This window comes from Chrysemys picta, chromosome 22 (assembly GCF_011386835.1).
Source record: "Chrysemys picta bellii isolate R12L10 chromosome 22, ASM1138683v2, whole genome shotgun sequence".
Lineage (NCBI taxonomy): Eukaryota > Metazoa > Chordata > Testudines > Emydidae > Chrysemys > Chrysemys picta.
This window is the reverse complement of record NC_088812.1, coordinates 19987345-20008754: the sequence shown is the minus strand read 5'-3', so window position 1 is coordinate 20008754 and position 21410 is coordinate 19987345. Positions and strand designations below refer to the sequence as shown.

The following is a 21410-nucleotide window of genomic DNA, read 5'->3' as shown; positions in this document are numbered from 1 at the left end:
TCAGATGGCACTTCCAGAGCCTACTGCAGCCAGCTAATGGAGCAAATTGCTAAGTCCATCTCTTTTCCCATCACCCTGACCAGGCTGGGGAGGGAGCAGGGAACTTGTGTCCACAGGGGCTTTAAGGAATCAGATGCTTCCCTGGCTAAGACAGAGCACCTGTTCCAGGCCCACCCTGCACAGCCAGGAGCGGGAGTCCAGAAGGCACTGAAGACAAGGCTGAGCAGGTTGTATTTCTTGAGCTACAGTGCCCCAGGCCTGCCCCGCACCCCAGCATTTGCATCGGACTCACTAGTAACAATTTTAGTTACTCTTGTGGCTAGGCGTGTGGACTCCCCACACCGAACCCCCAGCTTGGTGGGACAGGGCATCTGCCACTGCATTGTCATCCAGCACAGATCTCCTGAACCTTGCCGGAAATCCCCCTGAGCCCTCTGGCCCTGGGATGCAGACTGTCTGTCCTTCCAAAAGACCCACTCTGGCTCAGCCAGCTGTTACTATGCTCGGTACAGGAATCGCTGTGTGAGGTTCTCTAGAGGGCTTGTGTTATACATGTTCATAATTAACCCTTCTCACATATAGATCTGTGACTCTCTAACAGGGTATGTGCCTGGGGCTGTTGGCCCTGGGCCGAACCCTGCTGACGGCCCATGGCAAGGGTCATTACCTGTCATAGAAATGCCACCAGTTCCCACTTTAGCACAGGGCAAAGTGTTGTTATGCTAATTATGATGTATTGATACATCAGATCTCCCTGGTGCTTTGTCTCCTGGTGCCTGACCGAAGGGACCCCTCATCCAGGGCAGAGCTGGCTTTATGCTACGGAGTGAATTTTGTACCCTCCCTACTTGGGATAATGAGCCCAAGTGAACTATCCCAGTACCCAGCCCAAGCTGCGGGATTGTATTGAGAAATCTGTAGCTTTGGCTGGTTGCCACATAAATATTTTAGTACAGTGCAGGATGATGGAGCGTGTCGTGGGTAGGTGCTGGCCTGGGGCTCAGGACACCTGGCTTCAGTTCCTGGCCTCACCTTGGGCATGTCACTCAATGTCTTTGAGTCTCAGTTCCTCATCTGTAACATGGGACTAAGAAGAGCACTGTCCTGGCTCCCGGGATGTGTGGAGATAACTGCATGACAGATGGTGATGAAGGGGAGAGAGCACCAACCATATCACAATGCTGCCCCCGGTAACATTCTGGGTGGTTTGGACGCTCTTCCGGTGGCCCAGATCTCTTTGCCTGTGGACACGGTCACAGCTGATTACTAGGCCTTGGAGAGCCGGAGTATTGATCCTGGAGACCCTGCTGCCTCAATGTCATTTCCGGTTGAATAATCTCCAGTGGGTCTCATTGGAAAGAGCAACTGGCTCCAGTGCCTCCGATAGTGCCCGACAGAGAGAGGGAGGCATGGAGTCTGATGGGATCATCTCTGTCACAGCTGCCTTCATTTTCCAACAGAAATGGACAGTTTGCTTTTTGATTATATATTGATTTCAATTTCCAAACTAGAATCCACAGTGAGCAGCAAGCGGCCATTCTCAGGGCAAATCGACAAGGCCAGAGGATACCTAAGCACCCCTGAGATCCCTCCCCCAGGATGGCTGCGGCCCAGCATGCAAATCCATCTGTCCTAAGTGCAGAAAGCCAGCTACTGACAACAGAGCCCGCTGGGGAACCATGTTAGGCAAGAGGCATTCCTGGCCAACAGGGGGCTAGCACCAGGGCACATTCACCTGCCGATCTGCTCAGGAGGGCTGGAGATTGAAGGGCAATGGAGGGAAGCAGGACTAGTTGCTTAGGAAGTGGCTTGCAGCTGGGATCCAGCTGCCCAGAATTCCCCCAGGGCTGGGCGATGACCCAGGCTGGCTCTGATCACTGGTGACATGAGCCCAGTTTGTTTTGTTTGCTGCAGAGAGTGAACTCCAGCCACCCGGGAGAATCCAAAGGCCCCACCTGGCCGATTGACTCCAGAGACAGAGGAGTGACAGGCAACGCCGGTACCTTGAGAAGGGCTCTGCCCGAGGGGCCGAGATGGGGAGGAGAGAGAATCAGCCCAGCCTGGGCTGCTATTGCTGCCAGTGATGGCCAAACCCTCCCCTTGTCACCACTGTGCCACATGAGAGAGGACAGGATTGGGGAGCAGGAAGTGCAGGGATCTCATGCGGGTTGCTGGGGAACAGGCTGTATCACGGCATCGAACAGGGAAGACGATAGTTCTGCTGGGGGAGCAGGAGGGGCAGGAGGAGAAGCAGCCCTGCTGGAGCTGGGATGGTCTATAGCAGAGTCCATGCTGCATTCCCCCAACCCTAACCCCAGCCCCTCCCCCACTTGTGGAACAGCTGGGCCCTGGGCAGATCTGCTGCTGCGAATTATCATCTGAAGACTTTAGACATCGTGGTCCCGTCTTGATCACATTGACTGTTTGCTATCCAGGTCCGGGGGCGGGATTGGTCACATGACATCGTTCCTGTTCTCTGCCAGGAGAACGTTTTTGGGAAGCAGGAGAAAAGCGGATGGGGAATAGTGACCGCGGCTCTTTCTGGTTTCACTTTTCACTCTTCGCGTGAACCGCTGAGGAGTCATAAATGTTTCTGTGCATGAACTGGCTGTGTGGGAGTTTCTGGCTCTTTTCTGGGACAAGCTACCATGACCGTTCTCTAACCCAGCACTGCCTCGCTCTGCCAGGGACTCACTCGGCTACTACCATCTTTCTGGGTTTGCTCATCCCATGCTGCAGCCTCCTGAGCCACAGCACCATCTCTGTGAGGGCCTCGGGCAGGTTTGAGGGATGGTGGCAGTGGCAGAGGCCCACAGGGCACAGAAATGGCTCAAAGGAGGGGAATCTTCTTTCCACTTAAATATTTTTCCCTCCTCCCTTGGAAGCAAGAGGGACACAGTGTGGCTAAAGGGTGTGTTGTTAACCAGGCCTCTGCCCTGCCTGCCAGCCAGACTGTGCTGCGGACAGTTGGCTCAGTCTGTCTGGCATCTTTGCAAGTGAGAACCAAACGGGGATGGTAGAAAATCTTCCAGGGATCCCAACGCCCTGGCTGAGCCTCAGGGCCCGGAGCAGGTAATGGCAGCTGGGGGATGGAGCTGGGGCCTGTGTGTATTGTATAAATAACACACTGACGGTGTTTTGGGACCTGTGGTGCAGAAGGGCCCTGCTCTATGTTCCCCCCAGCACTGATCGATACCATGGCTCCTCCTGATATTGATGGGAGGCAGGCAGCAAAGTGGAAGTAGCCTGTGAAAGCAGGAGCAGTCTGGGCTGCTCTCTGCTCCATGGTCCAGCCCAGCTGGAGGCTCAGAGGAGCGGTATTGGGTGCAGCCTCTGCTCAGTAACTGGTTCAAATCCAGCCTGCTCAGAGCAGCCCTGGCTGGAGGTTTAGTTACTGCCTCATTCTTCCTCCATAAAGTGAGCTCTCTAACGCACAGTGGATCAGTATCCACACAGGCTGTGTGCAGACATCCTCCCGGCTGAGGCTGCTGATAGCTTTCAGCACGCGTGGGTCTCAGAGGGTTTTACAAACAGGGGCTAAGAACCATCCGAAAGCCAAACAAATTCAAATTGCCGAAAAGGCGCAGATTTGTAACTGGGCGGGAGATTAACCATTGGAACAACTTGCCAAAGGAAGGGCTGGAGTCGCCACCTCTTGCTGTCTTCAGATCCAGTCCGGAGGCCTTTCTGGAAGGGGCTTCAGCCAAACACACGTTCCTGGGTTCAGTACAGGAGTAACTGGGGGACACTGAATGGCCTCTGTGACACAGGAGGTCAGACTAGATGATCTGAGAATCCTTTCTGGCTTTAAATCCTACAAGTCACCCCTGGTTTACAGAAGAGGAAACTGAGGAACAAAGCAGGGGAACTGACTTATGCAGAGCCAGATAGCACAACAGGGAACAGAACCCAGGAGTCCATTTTGAAGTACTTGGAGGAGAGGAAAGTGATCAGGAACAGTCAATATGGATTCACCAAGGGCAAGTCATGCCTGACCAACCTGATTGCCTTCTACGATGAGATAACTGACTCTGTGGATATGGGGAAAGCAATGGACGTAATATATCTTGATTTTAACATATATATATTTAATTTTGATACAGTCTCCCACAGTATTCTTGACAGCAAGTTAAAAAAGTATGGATTGGATGACTGGACTATAAGGTGGATAGAAAGCTGGCTAGATCGTCGGGCTAAACAGGAGTGATCAATGGCTCGATGTCTAGTTAGCAGCCGATATCAAGCAGAGTGCCCCAGGGGTTGGTCCTGGGGCCAGTTTTGTTCAACAGCTTCATTAAATAACTGAATGATGGAATGGTTTGCACCCTCAGCAAGTTCATGGATGACACTAATCTGGGGGGAGAGGTGGACATGCTGGCGGGAGGGATAGGGTCCAGAGTGACCTAGACAAATTGGAGGATTGGGCCAAAAGAAATCTGATGAGGTTCAACAAGGACAAGTGCAGAGTCCTGCACTTAGGACAGAAGAATCCCATGCACTGCTACAGGCTGGGGACTGACTGGCTAAGCGGCAGTTCTGCAGAAAAGGACCTGGGGATTACAGTGGATGAGAAGCTGGATCTGAGTCAACAGTGTGTCCTTGTTGCCAAGAAGGCTAATGGCATATTGGGCTGCATTAATAGGAGCATTGCCAGCAGATCAAGGGAAGTGATTATTTCCCTCTATTCGGCACTGGTGAGACCACATCTGGAGTATTGCGTCCAGTTTTGGGCCCTCCACTACAGAAGGGATGTGGACAAATTGGAGAGAGTCCAGCAGAGGGCAACGAAAATTATTAAGGGGCTGGGGCACGTGGCTTACGAGGAGAGTCTGAGGGAACTGGGCTTTTTTAGTCTGCAGAAGAGAAGAGTGAGGGGGGATTTGATAGCAGCCTTCAACTACCTGAAGGGGGGTTCCAAAGAGGATGGATCTAGACTTTTCTCAGTGGTGGCAGATGACAGAACAAGGAGCAATGGTCTCAAGTTGCAGAGGGGGAGGTTTAGGTTGGATATTAGGAAAAACTATTTCATTAGGAGGATGGTGAAGCACTGGAATGGGTTACCTTGAGAGGTGGTGGAATATCCTTCCTTAGTGGTTTTTAAGGCCTGGCTTGACAAAGCCCTGGCTGGGTTGATTTGATTGGGGTTGGTCCTGCTTTGTTCAGGGGGTTGGACTAGATGACCTCCTGAGGACTTTTCCAACTCTAATTTTCTATGATTCTATGATGCCTGGCCTGGGGTGTGACTTGCTGGACCTCCTTTGACTGGGGGGGCGAGATTCTGCATCCCACCATGTCCCTTTCACTTCTGCCAGGAGGGGAAAGGCCCTGTATGCAGCTGGCGCAGGGACTGAACTGACAACCACAGGCCCCTCCACCGGCCCCAGGGTGGGGGGTGCTGGAGCAGGCTGGGACTGGAGGAGGCAGGCCAGCTGTGGGAGGGACCAGGGCTGTAGGGAACACTGCTATGGCAATTCTGGGTGGTGCTGCTGCCCACAGGCAGCTCACCCTGGGCTCCCGATGGGCAGCACAAGCTCAGCTCATCCTGGCTGTGATTGGCCACCAGAGCCCCATGGTGCTGAGTATGCACCCTGATTAGTTGACCAAAACTTTTTAAAATGGGGCACAAGCTGCATCTTTGGGGCAAAGAGCAAATGCTTGGCATTGGTGGGTGAAACCCACTGCCCCCCTGGGCAGCAGCACCAAGGACAGCCATCCCCACAATGTCCATGTGAATCAAGGCCCCTTTACAAGGTTGTCTGCAGGGGTTGAACCTGGCCAGATGGAAAGCAAAGACACACAGATGAGATCAGGGCCCCACATCATTAGGGCTGGATGGGCACTTCCTGCCCCAGGGAGCTCACACTCTTAACTAGGCAAGACAGACTAACGTTATAGAATTGCCCTATGTTACACATGAGGAGCTGAGGCCCAGATCCACAAAGGTATTTAGGGTCCTAAGTTCAATTGAAAGCACCCTGAAATCAGGGGAAGTTAGGAAACTGAATATTTTGTGGCTCTGGGCCTAAGGGATTTGCCCAGGGTCACACAAAGCACCTGTGGCAGAGCCAGGAATTGCACCCAGAATTTCTGAGTCTCAATACAACACCTTAAGTACAAGGCTATAATTCTATCCTGGTCAGCTGCCTCCCCCAGCTGTCATGGGACCCCACCCCAGGGCTAGTCAGGTTTCACTCTTGATGCCTCTCCATCCAGCCACCTGTCACCCAAACTAAACAAATGTAAATGATCAAACAGCGCAGGTGGGCTCCGCTCTCTATGCTGAGCAATGGACAGCGCCCGGCTTTGGTGTGATCAATTTGTTAAATATGTCCAGGTAGTTAATGGCTGTACCGTGCTTTGAACACAGCAAGCACTCGGATTAAATGATTAATTAATTACCCTTGTTGAAGTGCTCTGGCGATGAAGAGCGCTATTAATAAGAGGCAGCCTCGTTGGAGGAGGAAGAGTGGAGCTAAACAGGACCACAAACAGCTCAGACATCGCCAAGTGTTTATCAGCACTGGGTATAATTAGCCCACGTACCTTATTATAGTCAATATTTTCCATGTTTGCCAGGAACTGTTCAAGGCATTGATTTTAAAGGACATCTGCATCCTGCTGAGCTTGTTGGAAGCTGCCTAGGCTCCAAGCCAGCCAGCCACGGAGGAACTGATGGTGCTAGAGAGAGACATCAGGGAGCAGCTCCTTTGCTGGAGCTCTGCTGATTGACACCCTTGCCTCTAGCTACATCATCTCAAGACTCATTACTGTTTGCATTCCCGTTGCACCCAGGTGCTGGGTACTGTCCAAACACCTCACCTGCCCCAAAGCTCACAACCTAGCAGGCACCCTAGAGGGGAGAAGGGAAGGTTCGTGATCCCCAGAGCCCAGCTGAGGCCCAGAGGGATTATGTGATTAACTCAAGGTCATACCAGGAGGCTGTGGCAGAGCTGGGAATTGAGCCCTCATTACCACAGTCCCAACAACCTGCCTACAAGTCCAGCCTTCCTCCTATCCAGTGTTGCCTCCTGAGCCAGATTTTCGAAAGACCTCAGCTCCCATTTAGATGCCAAGAGAAGTGGGCCAGATGTTCAAAAGAGTAACACATAGATCCTAAACTCTAGAAAGTAGAAATCCCTAGCTCTTGTCTAGTGCTTTTCATCAGTAGATTGCAAAGCACTTTACAGGTAGGTCAGGATCATTATCCCTATTTTACAGATGGGGAAACTGAGGCACAGAGCAAGGAAGTTGACTTTCCAAAGGTCACCAAGCAGGCCAGGTGCAGCACTATCCACTGGGTGCCACTACCTCATTATTTCTGTAATCCAATGGATCTGCAAGCTCGCTGCCCTGGGCTGATGCAATGATTGTATCAGTTATAAACTATATACGGCTCCCTTGTCACTTTTTCAGCTTTTTCTTAAAGAGACGGTGTTCTTCATTGTCTGTGCCCTGGTCTACACTACAAACGTATGTCGGTATCACTATGTCAGTCAGGACCCCTGAGTGATGCAGCTACACTGACCTAACTCCTGGTGTAGACAGCGCTATCAACGGGAGAGCTTCTCCTGTCGACATAGCAACTGCCTCTCAGGGAGATGGAGTACCTACACTGATGGGAGAAGCTCTCCCGTGGGTGTAGGTGGTTTCTTCAGTAAGTCTTGCAGCTCTGTAAGCATAGACAAGCCCCGTGTTACATATGGGAATAGCGGAGCTGGCTGGGCAATCATTTCCCCCCTGTGAGAAGTTTAGCTGTTCTGCTACAATTTTCCTTTGAAAAACAGTTTTGTTTCTGGTGAAAAACTGAAAAAAAAGTGGATTTAAACCAAAATATCTCAGCTTTTGGGGTTTTGTATTTTTGACAAAAACCCAATTTTTGATGGAAATGGAAATTATTTTTTTGAAAATTTCCATTTGGTCCAAAAATCATTTTCCATCAAAAAATATTTATGGAAAATTTTTGACAGCTCTAGTCAATATTGCTGCATGTTGCCATGTTAGATACACTAACAGAGGAGTGAGACTGGGCTTGTGGTTCAAGACAGGAGACCTGGATTCTATACTCATGTTTGCCAGCAATTTTATGCGCGACCTTGGGCCTCTCTTGTTCCTCAGTTTCCCCATCTATAAAGTGGTGACGATGTTCTTTCTCTATCTGCCCAGGAGAGGAGTCATTTATATTTGCCAGGTGCTTTGGGATCCTCAGCTGGGAGTGATACAGAACCAGAATCCCAGAGTGAATTCCCACCTCCTTGCAACTTTATGGGTGTATGAAATCCTCCCCCAGATGCAGATTTTGGGGCTTGAGCTATTTCTAATTAATGCTGTACTAAATATCAGCCCACCTGCAGCTGCTGTACAAGAGATACATGGCCAGGGTGTAGTAAGTACCTACAGACAGGTAGCACTAGGCCAAACAGCAGTGCCTCTGATGGATGGAACCACGCAGCAGCCAGTTTCAAACGGCTTGCTGCACCCGGGCAGTGGCAGGCTGGCACCACGTGTTAGCTCTGTCTCTGGGGTGCTGCCATATTGTATTGCTTTGTCTCCTGTTGCACAGCTGATGTTTAGAGATTATTTTTGTGCCCTCTCTCTGTCTAGATCCGGAGGCGCCGGCCAACTCCAGCCACCCTGGTTCTGAGCAGCGACCAGTCGTCCCCAGGTGAGATCTGTAGCCAGCGGATGATTTGCAGGAATGATTTGCAGGATTCCAGAGACCATGGGAAACTGGTTTCCTTTCTCAGGCCTGGCCCTGCGTCTGGGTGGAACTTGCAGAGCCCAGGCCCATATGCCCGGGTCCTCTCCAGGCACACCAACCCCATTCCCTCCCCTACCGGCTCCAAAACCTGCTCCCCATTAACGGGGTCCCCAGCCCCTGGCCAGCCAATGGGCCTGGGCAAGGGATCATGGTTGTAAGGTCCCCACATCCGGAAGAGCAGTCCTGGGTTCTGGCCGTGCGCCAGTGTTGAATTTGTAGGCACCACTGCTCTAGTACTGCCCCACAGCGCATATCCCCAGACTCGGGGGAGGGGGTACTTGCTCCCTCATCAGAGGGAGATTTCCCCTTCACCTTCCCTTCCGGCTGCTTCCCCACCCCCACCAGCACCACCTTGCTCCAATCCAGGCTGCACTTCCTGTTCTGCTCCCAGGGCTGGAGCAGTCATAGCGTCCCTGGGGGCTCAGCCCCCTGCCTCACCCTGTCAATCTTCCGTCTCCTTTGGAAACAGCTGCCTCTGGTATCCGAGAGGCCTGGCCTGCACTGTCCCATCCCAGGAGCCCTTTGGCAGCATCTCCCTGCGCCAGGCAGCAGCTGCCTGGCTGAACTACATGTCCCTGGGATCTGTCTGTCCGTCTGTCTCTTTGTCTGTCTAGGGAAATGTCAAGGCAGCCGCCTGCCCTCTGCTTGCAAGGGCTGCGTCTGACCTGCAACGTGACGTGTAGACTCTGACAGCAGCCATGGGGCTCCCAGCCTCTGGGTTGGGGGACAGGGATGTGGCTGGCTGCTGTGCTACACTCCCCCTCCTTGAATCTCTTCTGCTTCCCTCCTCTCCTTCTCCCTCTCCCTCTCCCTCCTTCTCTCTCCAGCTCTCTCCCTTGCTCTTCCGGTCTGTCTTTCACTGTGCCTCCCTCCCAGCCGCATGTCTGGCCCTTGCAGGCCGCGCCCAGGGCCTGTCAGGGAGGGGGTGGAGTTTCCTCTGGGCATGGGGTGACTGTGTGCACCAGACACGGGGGAGCGAGTTAGCCGAGGTTGGCATGAGCCATGCGAGTGGGTAAGAAAGCAGCAGGACTCAGACTGCACTGCAGAGGCCAACGACGGCAATTTCCAATGTGGACCCCACAGTCTAGCCCTGAATCCTGTATTGAGGCTCTGAAATACATGGCCTGATTGTTCTTGCTTCTGACTTCCCAGTTCTTGTTGATTCGAGCGGGAGGGGGGTGATCAGCACCTTTGATATCAGGCCACTGATTTCGAAGGGGCTTGTGTTAAGGCATTTTGCGACCTGCATGTGTTCAGATGGTCACGGTGGCTGTATCGGCAACCCTAAAAGTTTACAGCTCATGAGCCTGTCTGAAAAATCATGGATTTTATTTTGTTTTGTTTTGATCCAGGGACTTTTCCCCCCCTTCCCCCGTGGTTTACAGTGTAGTCAACTCTACCACCGTCATCACGAGTAAGGCAGGTTTGGTCCCTCCTGCTGGAGCTCTTGTTAGAGGTCCCAACTAAGAACAGGGCCTGGTCATGCAGGACACTGCACAGACAGTCCCTGCCCCCAGCAGTTCACCGTCTCACATGCAGCATGGTGGTACATATAGTGCAGTGGTTCCCAAACTGGGGTTTGTGAACCCCTGGGGTTTTGTGAAATGTTACAGGGGGTTCTCAGGAAAAAAAAATCCTAATGGCGGACAGAGTTGTCCCTAGGGACTCTGGGCAGCACGGGGCCAGCAGCCCAGCGCCCCTGGACTCCCAAGAGCTAAGCAGATCAAAGCAAGCATATCTATCACACTGAGATTTAAACTTCAAGACTCCTTATAAGAAATGGAAAGGGAGGTGGGTATTTTTTGCTGTTTTTAAAATTAAATAGGCAGCTAGTATAGTTTTTTAAATTATTATGAAGAATAAGTTTAAGCTTTGTTGTAACGTGCGCTGTTTGCCTGGACTGCTCAAGACATGAATGCTTGTGTAGGAGGAACTCTGAGTTGGTTTCTAAAATACCTTCATGCTGTTTCACATCTGATACTCCTTGATGAAACATAGGAGCCTTGTCTTATAACAGGCTTATTCAAAGTGATACAAGTTACGAAAGTGAGATCTTGGAAGAGTGTTGCTGTTTTCATAATGTAATAAAAATACTGTAATGATAATAATAATAAATACTGGGTAATAATCATGTCATAAAAACAAATGTTATGATCACTGCTTTTATAATTTATACTCCGGTAAAGGAGAAAATCCTTGGAAATATTCATTTTTAGGAGGGAGCTCGCGAGACTTGACATTTTAGTGAAAGGGGTTCACAGGTTGTTGAAGTTTGGGAACCACTGATGAAGTGTATAAGCTGGAATGGAGATTCGCCAAACTCATGTCATGTCAGGGCCACCTAATTTGAGGGGAACAAGTTTCAGACAGTACTTGAGTCCTAAAAAAGGAGTGCCGGAGCCCCCAGCACCAGCTCCCCACTCCGGAGGAGAAATGGCAGCTCAATAACCAGTACTGTCAGGGAGCTGATCAGAAGTACTGGAATGCTGTTCTGGAGCATTTTGGCATGACTGAATTGCTAGTTCTAAGCCCAGCTACACTGCGATTCAAACCAATGACCAAAAGGCTCATTGATGACACTCCAAGTTGCTTTCTGGAAAGATACATTTATTAAATTCCTGGTGCCCATGGAGTAATCCTAGGGTTACCATATCTAATAAATAAAAAAGAGGACCCTCCACGGGCCCTGGCCCCGCCCCTTTCCCCACCCCTAGCCCCGCCCCAACTCCACCCCTTCCCCGCCCTAACTCCGCCCCCTACTCCCTCCCACTCCCAGCCACGCGGAAAGGGCTGCCCGAGCGCTACCAGCTTCACGGTTTGCCGGGCAGCCCCCAGACCCTGCGCCCCCGGCCGGCGCTTCCCCAGCGCAGCTGGACCCCGGGAGGGGAAGCGCCCAGCCGGGGCGCAGGGTCTGGAGGCTGCCCGGCAAACCGTGAAGCCGGTAGCGCTCGGGCTTTGGGCAGCCCCTATGCCTCCGGACCCTGCGCCCCCAGCCGGGCACTTCCCCTCCCCGGCTCCGGCGGCGCAGGGTCCGGAGGCACGGGGGCTGCCCGAAGCCGGTAGCGCTCAGGCAGCCCGGCTCTTAAACAGAGCCGAAGAGTCGGGGAGGAGCAGAGCCACCGTGGCCGGAGGCTCTGCTCCTCCCCTGACTCTTCAGCTCTGTTTAAGAGCCAAGCTGCCCCAGCGCTACCGGCTTCGGGCAGCCCCCATGCCTCTGGACCCTGTGCCGCCGGAGCCCGGGAGGGGAAGTGCCCGGCCAGCGGCTGGGGTCCGGAGGCAAGGGGGCTGCCTGAAGCCCATAGCGCTCGGGCAGCTCGGCTCTTAAACAGAGCCGAAGAGTCGGGGAGGAGCAGAGCCGCCATTTTCCCGGACATGTTCGGCTTTTTGGCAATTCCCCCCGGACGGGGGTTTGACTGCCGAAAAGCCGGACATGTCCGGGAAAAAGAGGACATATGGTAACCCTAGTAATCCTGCCCCTGAATTGGCGCTAGCTAGAGAGACTTGGGCAAGGAGCAAACTCTCAGCTGTTTGCAACAGCTCCTCCAACGAAACTATATTGCAAAGCTAACAACAATAGAGCATTTCTTCGAAGGCTGGACGCTGCTCACTCACTGGGAAAAGAACTTGTAAGACTGTGCGTAATAGCACCACCTGGTGACTGCCACTAACAACACAGAACTAGAGCTGGGTGAACTTTTTCAGACAATAGTTCAAGGGTGGCCAAACTTACTGGCCTTTCGAGCCACATACTACAATCTTCAGAAGTTCGAGAGCCGGGGCACACCTTCTGGGAGCCAGAGGTTGGGGCTTCAGCCCCGCTCCTGTTGAAGGCCCTAGCCCTGGCAGGTGCACCCTGCAGGGTTGAAGCCCCAAGACCCCCCTCCCCGTGCACAGAAGCCCCGAGACCCCCACTCCCTGCTGGGCGGAAACCCCTACCACACCACCCTGCTGCAAGCCAGAGGTCCCAAGCTCCCACCTCTCCAAGTCTAGAAGGTGGAGAATGGGAGATGTGAGGGGGGGGACTCTGCGAGCCTCACTTTAATGGTAAAAGAGCCACATGTGGCTCGCGAGCCACAGTTTGGCCACCCCTGCAATAGTTTATTCAACAAAAAATTCAGTTTTAGGTTGACTGAAGCTATTCATGAATTCAGGCTGAATTCGGCAAATCATTTCTGCCGTTAAAAAAAAAGATTTTTTTTTAAAGTTGAAACTTTTTACACTTTCAAAATGAAACATTTTGACTTTTACTTTCAAAACGATGTTCTATTTCAGAATGTAGCTAGAGTAACTTAAAAAACAAAATGAAAGAGGAAAAATCACCTGAAAACAAAACAAAAAACCTGAAAATTTTCTGGTTTGGATCATAGAATCATAGAATCATAGAATATCAGGGTTGGAAGGGACCTCAAGAGGTCATCTAGTCCAACCCCCTGCTCAAAGCAGGACCAATTCCCAACTAAATCATCCCAGCCAGGGCTTTGTCAAGCCGGTGCAAACCAAACAGAAATTCTGATTTTTTGGTTCAGCCAGTGAATGAAAGAATCAGTTATTCGTCCAGCTCTATATAGATCACATTGTTACAGTGTTTTCTGGATGCCTGCCATAAATTTTCAGGCTGGTCAATTCCATCAAATGATTTTTGATGGAAAATTGGGTTTTTGTCTAAATAATAGCAGACCAAAGAGTCTGCTTTCTGTCAAATAACCAAACACCTGAAAACAGAAATATTTCAATTCAGAGAGCCTGCTGCAGGCCTCATGGGAGTTCCTCATCTCCCCATTCTCCTCTATGAGCTGGGTACACAAGGACTTCATTATGGCAGAAAGGGCTCTAGGGGTTATAGTGGACCACAAGCTAAATATGAGTCAACAGTGTGATGCTGTTGCAAAAAAAGCAAACGTGATTCTGGGATGTATTAACAGGTGTGTTGTGAGCAAGACACGAGAAGTCATTCTTCTGCTCTACTCTGCACTGGTTAGGCCTCAACTGGAGTATTGGGTCCAGTTCTGAGCACCGCATTTCAAGAAAGATGTGGAAAAATTGGAGAGGGTCCAGAGAAGAGCAACAAGAATGATTAAAGGTCTTGAGAACATGACCTATGAAGGAAGGCTGAAAGAATTGGGTTTGTTTAGTTTGGAAAAGAGAAGACTGAGAGGGGACATGATAGCAGTTTTCAGATATCTAAAAGGGTGTCATAAGGAGGAGGGAGAAAACTTGTTCACCTTATCCTCTAAGGATAGAAACATAGAATCATAGAATATCAGGGTTGGAAGGGACCTCAGGAGGTCATCTAGTCCAACCCCCTGCTCAAAGCAGGACTTAATCCCAACTAAATCATCCCAGCCAGGGCTTTGTCAAGCCTGACCTTAAAAACCTCTAAGGAAGGAGATTCCACCACCTCCCTAGGTAACCCATTCCAGTGCAAGAAGCAATGGGCTTAAACTGCAGCAAGGGAGGTTTAGGTTGGACATTAGGAAAAAGTTCCTAACTGTCAGGGTGGTTAAACACTGGAATAAATTGCCTAGGGAGGTTGTGGAATCTCCATCTCTGGAGATATTTAAGAGTAGGTTAGATAAATGTCTATCAGGGATGGTCTAGACAGTATTTGGTCCTGCCATGAGGGCATGGGACTGGACTCGATGACCTCTCGAGGTCCCTTCCAGTCCTAGAATCTTTGAATCTATGAATCTATGCAACTGCTTCCCCTCACCAGCTGGGAGATGCTGTCAGACCAGAGCCTGGCCTATAGAGGGGAATGGGAGTTTGGAGCATTCAGACTACAGATCCCATGAGGCATTTCCAAACTGAAATACTTTGTTTCCCACCAAAAAGTTGAAATTTTCTTCAAAAAACAATCCCATTTTCCAATCGTTTCTCCTAGATTTTTCTTTACAGAACTTGGTGCCACCGTTCCTAGCGCTCACCCCTCCGGGCCTGTCCCTGCTGGATAGCTTCCTCCCTTCTGATACATGCAGACCATTAGCGGGTCTCCCTTTGTGTTAGTTGGTTCAGGTGAGAGTGTTTTCTGTTGTTGGCCAAGCTAGTACGACTCCCTTTGGCTTGCTTTTTGTGCCCAGCTCTGGGGAAGGAGTCACCGCTTGCTAATTCCTATGGCAGAACTAGGGTGACCAGATGTCCCGATTGGGACAGTCCCAATTTTTGGGTCTTTTTCTTATATAGGCTCCTATTACTCCCCACCCCCATCCCAATTTTTCACGCTTGCTGTCTGGTCACCCTAGGCAGAACAGCCAGGGTCACTCTCACACTCACGTGTTGCATTAAAATGGCAGCTGCTGCTTGGATTTGGGTTGCAATCCCCGCCCCCATGCAATGCTCTGCTCTGCTCCATGCCTTCAGGGGCCAGGAAAAGCCTGGCCTGTTTCTGGGAGCAGCACTGCTGGCAGAGTTAGCTGCTATTCCAGCTAAGGCCCCAGCTCCCTCCACTCCACTGACAAATGAGCTGTGACACGCTACTGAGACCCACAGAGAGTTGCAGTCTTTTAAAAACACTCCTGGGTGATCAAATATGAATGAGCTCGCAATGCCACAGCCGCTCACTCCCTCACTCTGAGGGGCTGAGCAGAGCCTCCTTCAGATGGAGGGAAAGCAGCTGGGGACCAGCGGCAAGCAGATTTTCAAATGTCAAGTCCCTCACTCCGGCCGGCGCCATTGATTTGGATCCAGATTTTAAACATCCCAAAGCCCCATGGCATTTGGATCTGGGGGTTTGGTTCGGCCCGTTATAAATGCCAGAGCCAGTGAGGTTCCTAGAGCTGCACTGATTAAGTCTCTGCAAACAAAAACTAATTGAATGCATGGAGCTGAGAGGAGCTGGCAGGTGGACCAAGCTTATTTATGCTGTAATTGGTCTGTCTTTCCTGCTAACCCCTTTTCAGCCATGATACCCTCTGATGCACACAATGCAGGTATTCTCCCTGCAGCCAGATCTCAGGGAGAAGGCTCCACACTTTGTCTCTTACCATGAAAGGAGCTGGCAGACACGCTCCGTCAGCCAGGGTGAAATCTCCCTCTCAGAGAGATGGAAAGTGACAGCAGGAACGAAATGTTAATGATGGGAGGTTTAGCATAGCCAGAGCCACACCAGGCCCTGGCTGCCCTCCGTGATCCAACTCATGGGTTCTGCAGGGCTCAGGCATCCTTGCAGCCTGTCACACAACTGTAGAGAGAGGGAGTGGCATCCACAGGACTCTTGCATTGAGCTGTGTGAGCCGCCATTGTGCCAGTGTCTTTCTGTGACGATTGCCTCCTTGTTCTCCAGAATCTCAGTTTTCATTAAAAATATAGTAAGGGCCAGATCCTCAGCTGATGCAACCCGAGCACAGCACCAGTGCAGTCAGTTATCAGCGAGTGTAACAAATGCAGTGAAATTCACTTGAGTGTGCACAGACTGGAGCACTGGCTGTAGGAGGAGTGAACCGCCCCCATTCAGCTCAATGTGTGTTGACTCTGAAGCCTACTAATTACATTTAAAAGGAGCAGGACCATCCTATTATGAAGCTCTGTGCACTGGGTCTTCTTTTGGCGTGTCAAGGGGGTAGCGCTTGGTGGCTGTTTGTGGGTGGAGCCTGGGACCATCTTAGGTGAACAGCTTCTTATTACAGTGATCACTCAAGCACCCTTGTCTGTTGGTTGTGTCTCATCCTATAGTAATGTGACCTGCGTATAGCATCCAAGATCAGGGCCTCTAGGCATGACCACACCTAAATAACAAATAATAACAATACATTAATAAGAAATTATTTTTTCCACTTCACCTGCGCTGCATGATAGGATCATGGAGGCTCATTTTGATGGAGAGTAGGCTCGTCCATTTTATTCAGGTTAGCTGCTGCTGGGGGAATTGTGTTCTCCACAGTGGCTGGCTAAGCCCTGTCTTCACGAGACAGTTACATTGATTATACTTTACCCCACTGTCATTATCTTGACTTTTATTAGCACAAGCCAGTGCCTCCACACTCAGCAGGCACACATGTGGCAATTGTCGTACTCCTGGAGAGACACGGGTGGGCACAGAGCTTCCTTCTGAGCAAGATACGCACCAGATGTGAGCACTGTAAGATCCTTTAATACTTTGCCAGGTATGACAGAGGTGAACTTAACTAAAGTATGTTTCACACAATGCCACCTAGTGGCTGAACTGTATAATACAGTTTAGCATTCCATTAAATCTCCCCCTTTAAGTTATAGACTCATAGACTTTAAGGTCAGAAGGGACCATTATGATCATCTAGTCTGACCTCCCGCATGATGCAGGCCACAAAAGCTGACCCAACCCCTTTCCCTTGACTCTGTTGTTGAAGTCCCCAAATTCTGTGATTTAAAGACTTCAAGTCGCAGAGAATCCTACAGCTAGCTTCCCCCGCCCCATGCTGCGGAGGAAGGCGAAAAACCTCCAGGGCCTCTGCCAATCTACCCTGGAGGAAAATTCCTTCCCAACCCCAAATATGGCGATCAGTAGAACCCCGAGCATGTAGGCAAGATTCTCCAGCCAGACCCTCATTGGCCATTGATGCTATTTACCAGCGATGGCACGCTGTTGATTTGACTAAAATCATATTATCCCATTAAACCATTCCCTCCATAAACTTATCTAGCTTAATCTTAAAGCCAGACAGGTCCTTCGCCCCCACTGTTTCCCTCGGAAGGCTGTTCCAATATTTCACCCCTCTGATGGTTAGAAACCTTTGTCTAATTACAAGCCTAAACTTCCCCACGGCCAGTTTATATCCATTCGTTCTCGTGTCCACATTAGTACTGAGCTGGAATAATTCCTCTCCCTCCCTGGTATTTATCCCTCTGATATATTTAAAGAGAGCAATCATATCCCCCCTCAGCCTTCTTTTGGTTAGGCTAAACAAACCGAGCTCCTCAAGTCTCCTTTCATACGACAGATTTTCCATTCCTCTGATCATCCTAGTGGCCCTTCTCTGTACCCGTTCCAGTTTGAGTTCATCCTTTTTAAACATGGGAAACCAGAACTGCACACAGTACTCCAAATGAGGTCTCACCAGTGCCTTGTACAACGGAAGCAGCACCTCCTTATCCCTACTAGATATACCTCGCCTAATGCATCCCAAGACCGCATTGGCTTTTTTCACTGCTACGTCACATTGCCGACTCATAGTCATCCTGCGGTCTACCAGGACTCCAAGGTCTTTCTCCTCCTCCGTTACTTCCAACCGATGCGTCCCCAGTTTGTAACTAAAATTCTTGTTAGTCATCCCTAAATGCATCACCTTACACTTTTCACTATTAAATTTCATCCTATTTCGGTTACTCCAATTTACAAGGTCATTCAAGTCTCCCTGCAGAATATCCCGATCCTCCTCCGTATTGGCAATACCTCCCAGCTTTGTGTCATCCGCAAACTTTATCAGCCCACTCCTACATTTGGTTCCGAGGTCAGTAATAAATAGATTAAATAAAATGGGACCCAAAACCGAACCTTGAGGAACTCCACTGGTGACCTCCCTCCAACCTGACAGTTCACCTTTCAGTATGACCCGCTGCAGTCTCCCCATTAACCAGTTCCTTATCCACCTCTGGATTTTCGTATCGATCCCCATCTTTTCCAATTTAACCAATAATTCCTCGTGCGGTACCGTATCAAACGCTTTACTGAAATCGAGGTATATTAGGTCCACCGCATTTCCCTTATCTAATAAGTCTGTTACTTTCTCAAAGAAGGAGATCAGATTGGTTTGGCACGATCTGCCTTTGGTAAAACCATGTTGTAATTTGTTGCAATTGCCATTGACCTCAAGGTCCTTAACTACTTTCTCCTTCAAAATTTTCTCCAGGACCTTGCATACTACAGATGTTAAACTGACAGGCCTGTAGTTACCCAGGTCATTTTTTTTCCCTTTCTTGAAAATAGGAACCACATTAGCTATTCTCCAGTCCAACGGTACCACCCCCGAGTTTAAAGATTCATTAAAAATTATCGCTAAGGGGCCTGCTATTTCTCGCGCCAGTTCCTTCAATATTCTCGGCTGAAGATCATCCGGTCCGCCCGACTTAGTCCCGTTAAGGTGTTCAAGTTTGGCTTCTACCTCGGATACGGTAATCCCCCCTCCTTTATTCCCCTCTGTCACGCTGCCACTATTCCTAAGCCCTTCATTTGCCTCATTAAAGACCGATGCAAAATATTCGTTTAGATATTGTGCCATGCCTAGATTATCCTTAATCTCCACTCCAGCTACAGTCTTCAGCGGTCCCACTTCTTCTTTCTTTGTTTTCTTCCTATTTATATGGCTATAAAACCTCTTACTATAGGTTTTAATTCCCCTCGCAAGGTCCAACTCTACATGGCTTTTGGCCTTTCTCACTCCCCATCTCTACATGCTCTGACCTCAATAAGGTAAGTTTCCTTACTGATCTCTCCCCTCTTCCACTCTTTGTACGCTTTCTGTTTTTTCTTAATCGCCCCTTTGAGACGCTTGCTCATCCAGCTCAGTCTAAATCTCTTGCCTACTAACCGTTTTCCCTTTCTCGGGATACAGGCCTCCGACAGCTCCTGCAACTTTAACTTAAAATAATCCCAGGCTTCATCTGCTTTTAGATCCATAAATATGTTAGCCCAATCCACTTCCCTAACCAGTCCTCTTAATTTATTAAAATTAGCCTTTTTAAAATTGTAAACCCTAGTCTCCGATTTAATTCTGTTAATCCTTCCATTTAGTTTAAACCGAATTAGGTCATGATCACTCGAGCCAAGGTTGTCCCCTACAACCATTTCCTCAATGAGGTCCTCACTACTCACCAAAACCAAATCTAAAATGGCCTCCCCCCCTTGTCGGTTCAGCTACTACTTGATGAAGGAATTCATCAGCAAGCACATCTAGGAACATCTGAGCCCTATTATTGTTACTAGCATTTGTTCCCCAATCTATATCTGGGAAGTTAAAGTTTCCCATAATTACACAGTTCCTATTAGTATTTACTTCCCTAAAAACATTAAATAGTTCTCTGTCCATATCCAGGGTAGATCCCGGCAGTCTATAGCACACCCCAAGCACTATCCCAGGGGAGGCTCTAGTAGTTCTTTTACCCAGTGTGAGTATTGCCCAGACAGACTCTGTCTTATCCATTCCATCAGTTATTATTTCTTTACAGTTTACCTCATTATTGACATACAATGCCACCCCCCCACCTTTACAGTTCTACATTCCTGCCATTTACAAAGTTTACACAACCATGCTATCTTTGAAGCTCAGCATGTATCAGTCTGTTAAGTGCCTCTGAATCACAGTGATTTTCTAATTACATGACCCAAATGCATAACAGCTTGCTCATCTGGCTGTCCATTAATTGCAATGACTGGTTATGTTCAGTTTGGAATCCTTGCGTCTACTTCTTCTGCAGCCGCCATCTGTAGAGTTTGCTCTGTTGATCTTGCTGAGGAACAAACTGTAGATGACAATAGTTTCTGTTGAACTTTCCACTGTTGGTCTTGATCACATATGATCTGGGTGATGAATTCTTTTTCTTTACAATAGCTGGAGCTATCCATCCTTTTTCTGCATCCAATTTGACACAAACACAGGACCCAGCTGTTCTCTGAGTGACATCTGTTGTAAAAGTGTTTTTAGGGACTTTTTGCCTTTTTATCAGATTTGACTACTGTCTTCATGTCTGGCCACTTTCAAGATAGTTTCTGTTCCAAAGTTGGAACAATAGTTCTGAGCTGTCTTCCCATCAGGAGTTGTGATGGACTATATCCAGTAGCCACTATTGGTGTTGATCTGTAACTTAGAAGAGCAAGGATGGATCTTCCCGCTGTAGGATTTTGTTGGCTGTCTATACAGCTTATTTCAGCCTCTCTAATCAATTGTGGCTAATGTGGGTTAAGTCTGTTTTCAACTGTAGCTTCTGTGAAAGATTTTTATGTGTTAACCCGGTCTCTTATAAAAGAGAGAGCTCTTATAAAACATTCAGCATTTCTCAGATGAAAACATGCTCTTTCATAAACCACATTTCTCTGAGGTATAAAATATGCATCAGACATAGCCAGAACCCTTTCATAGTCATCTTTGTGACTGTCTTCAGTAAAGTCAAAGGATTTGCCTGCTGCCCAATAGCATAAACAAAGAAAATACCTGAATATCTTCCGTTTCACTGTGGAACTTGGTAGCAATGCAAAATCTTGCAAAATATTGTGTTCAGTCTGTCCATTCTGAAGGTTTGTCAAAGCTGAAGTTCTCTGGGGCATTGAAGAGTGGCACTTTGATGAGATCCTGCAACCTTTGTTGCTTTGTTCCTTCTGTTTCCAACTTTTGTTGCTGTTTCCCTTCTGTTTCTGTTCTTAGTGTATTTCTGACGCCATGTCATGCTCCTGTACCAGACACGGTCCGGTCACAGAGCTTCCTTCTGAGCAAGATACACACCAGATGTGTGCACTATTAGTCTATTCAATGCTCCGCGATGTATGGCTGAGGTTAGGTTAAATAAGTTAGGTTACACACAGCACCGCCTAGTGGCTGAACAGTATAATAGAGTTTAGGATTCTATTACAGTAATGGACTTGCTATTACATCCCATGCTGCACTCAATCATGTTAATCCCAGAATCCCCGGCACTGCTCCAAACAGCAATTCATTGTGGGTGATTTCACGTGGCCTTCTGGGCAGGT

General features: G+C 49.3%; 1 protein-coding gene across 2 annotated transcripts in view; it reads left to right on the top strand.

Moving 5' to 3' along the window:
* PPP1R1A (protein phosphatase 1 regulatory inhibitor subunit 1A) overlaps nucleotides 1-21410 on the top strand; it is a 69284-nt gene that overhangs the window by 23114 nt on the left and 24760 nt on the right. For both annotated transcript variants that reach the window (XM_005296034.5, XM_042858933.2), the window contains exon 2: nucleotides 8602-8662. In XM_005296034.5, coding sequence (XP_005296091.1) covers nucleotides 8602-8662 — 61 coding nt within the window. The remainder of the gene's footprint in view (nucleotides 1-8601; nucleotides 8663-21410) is intronic.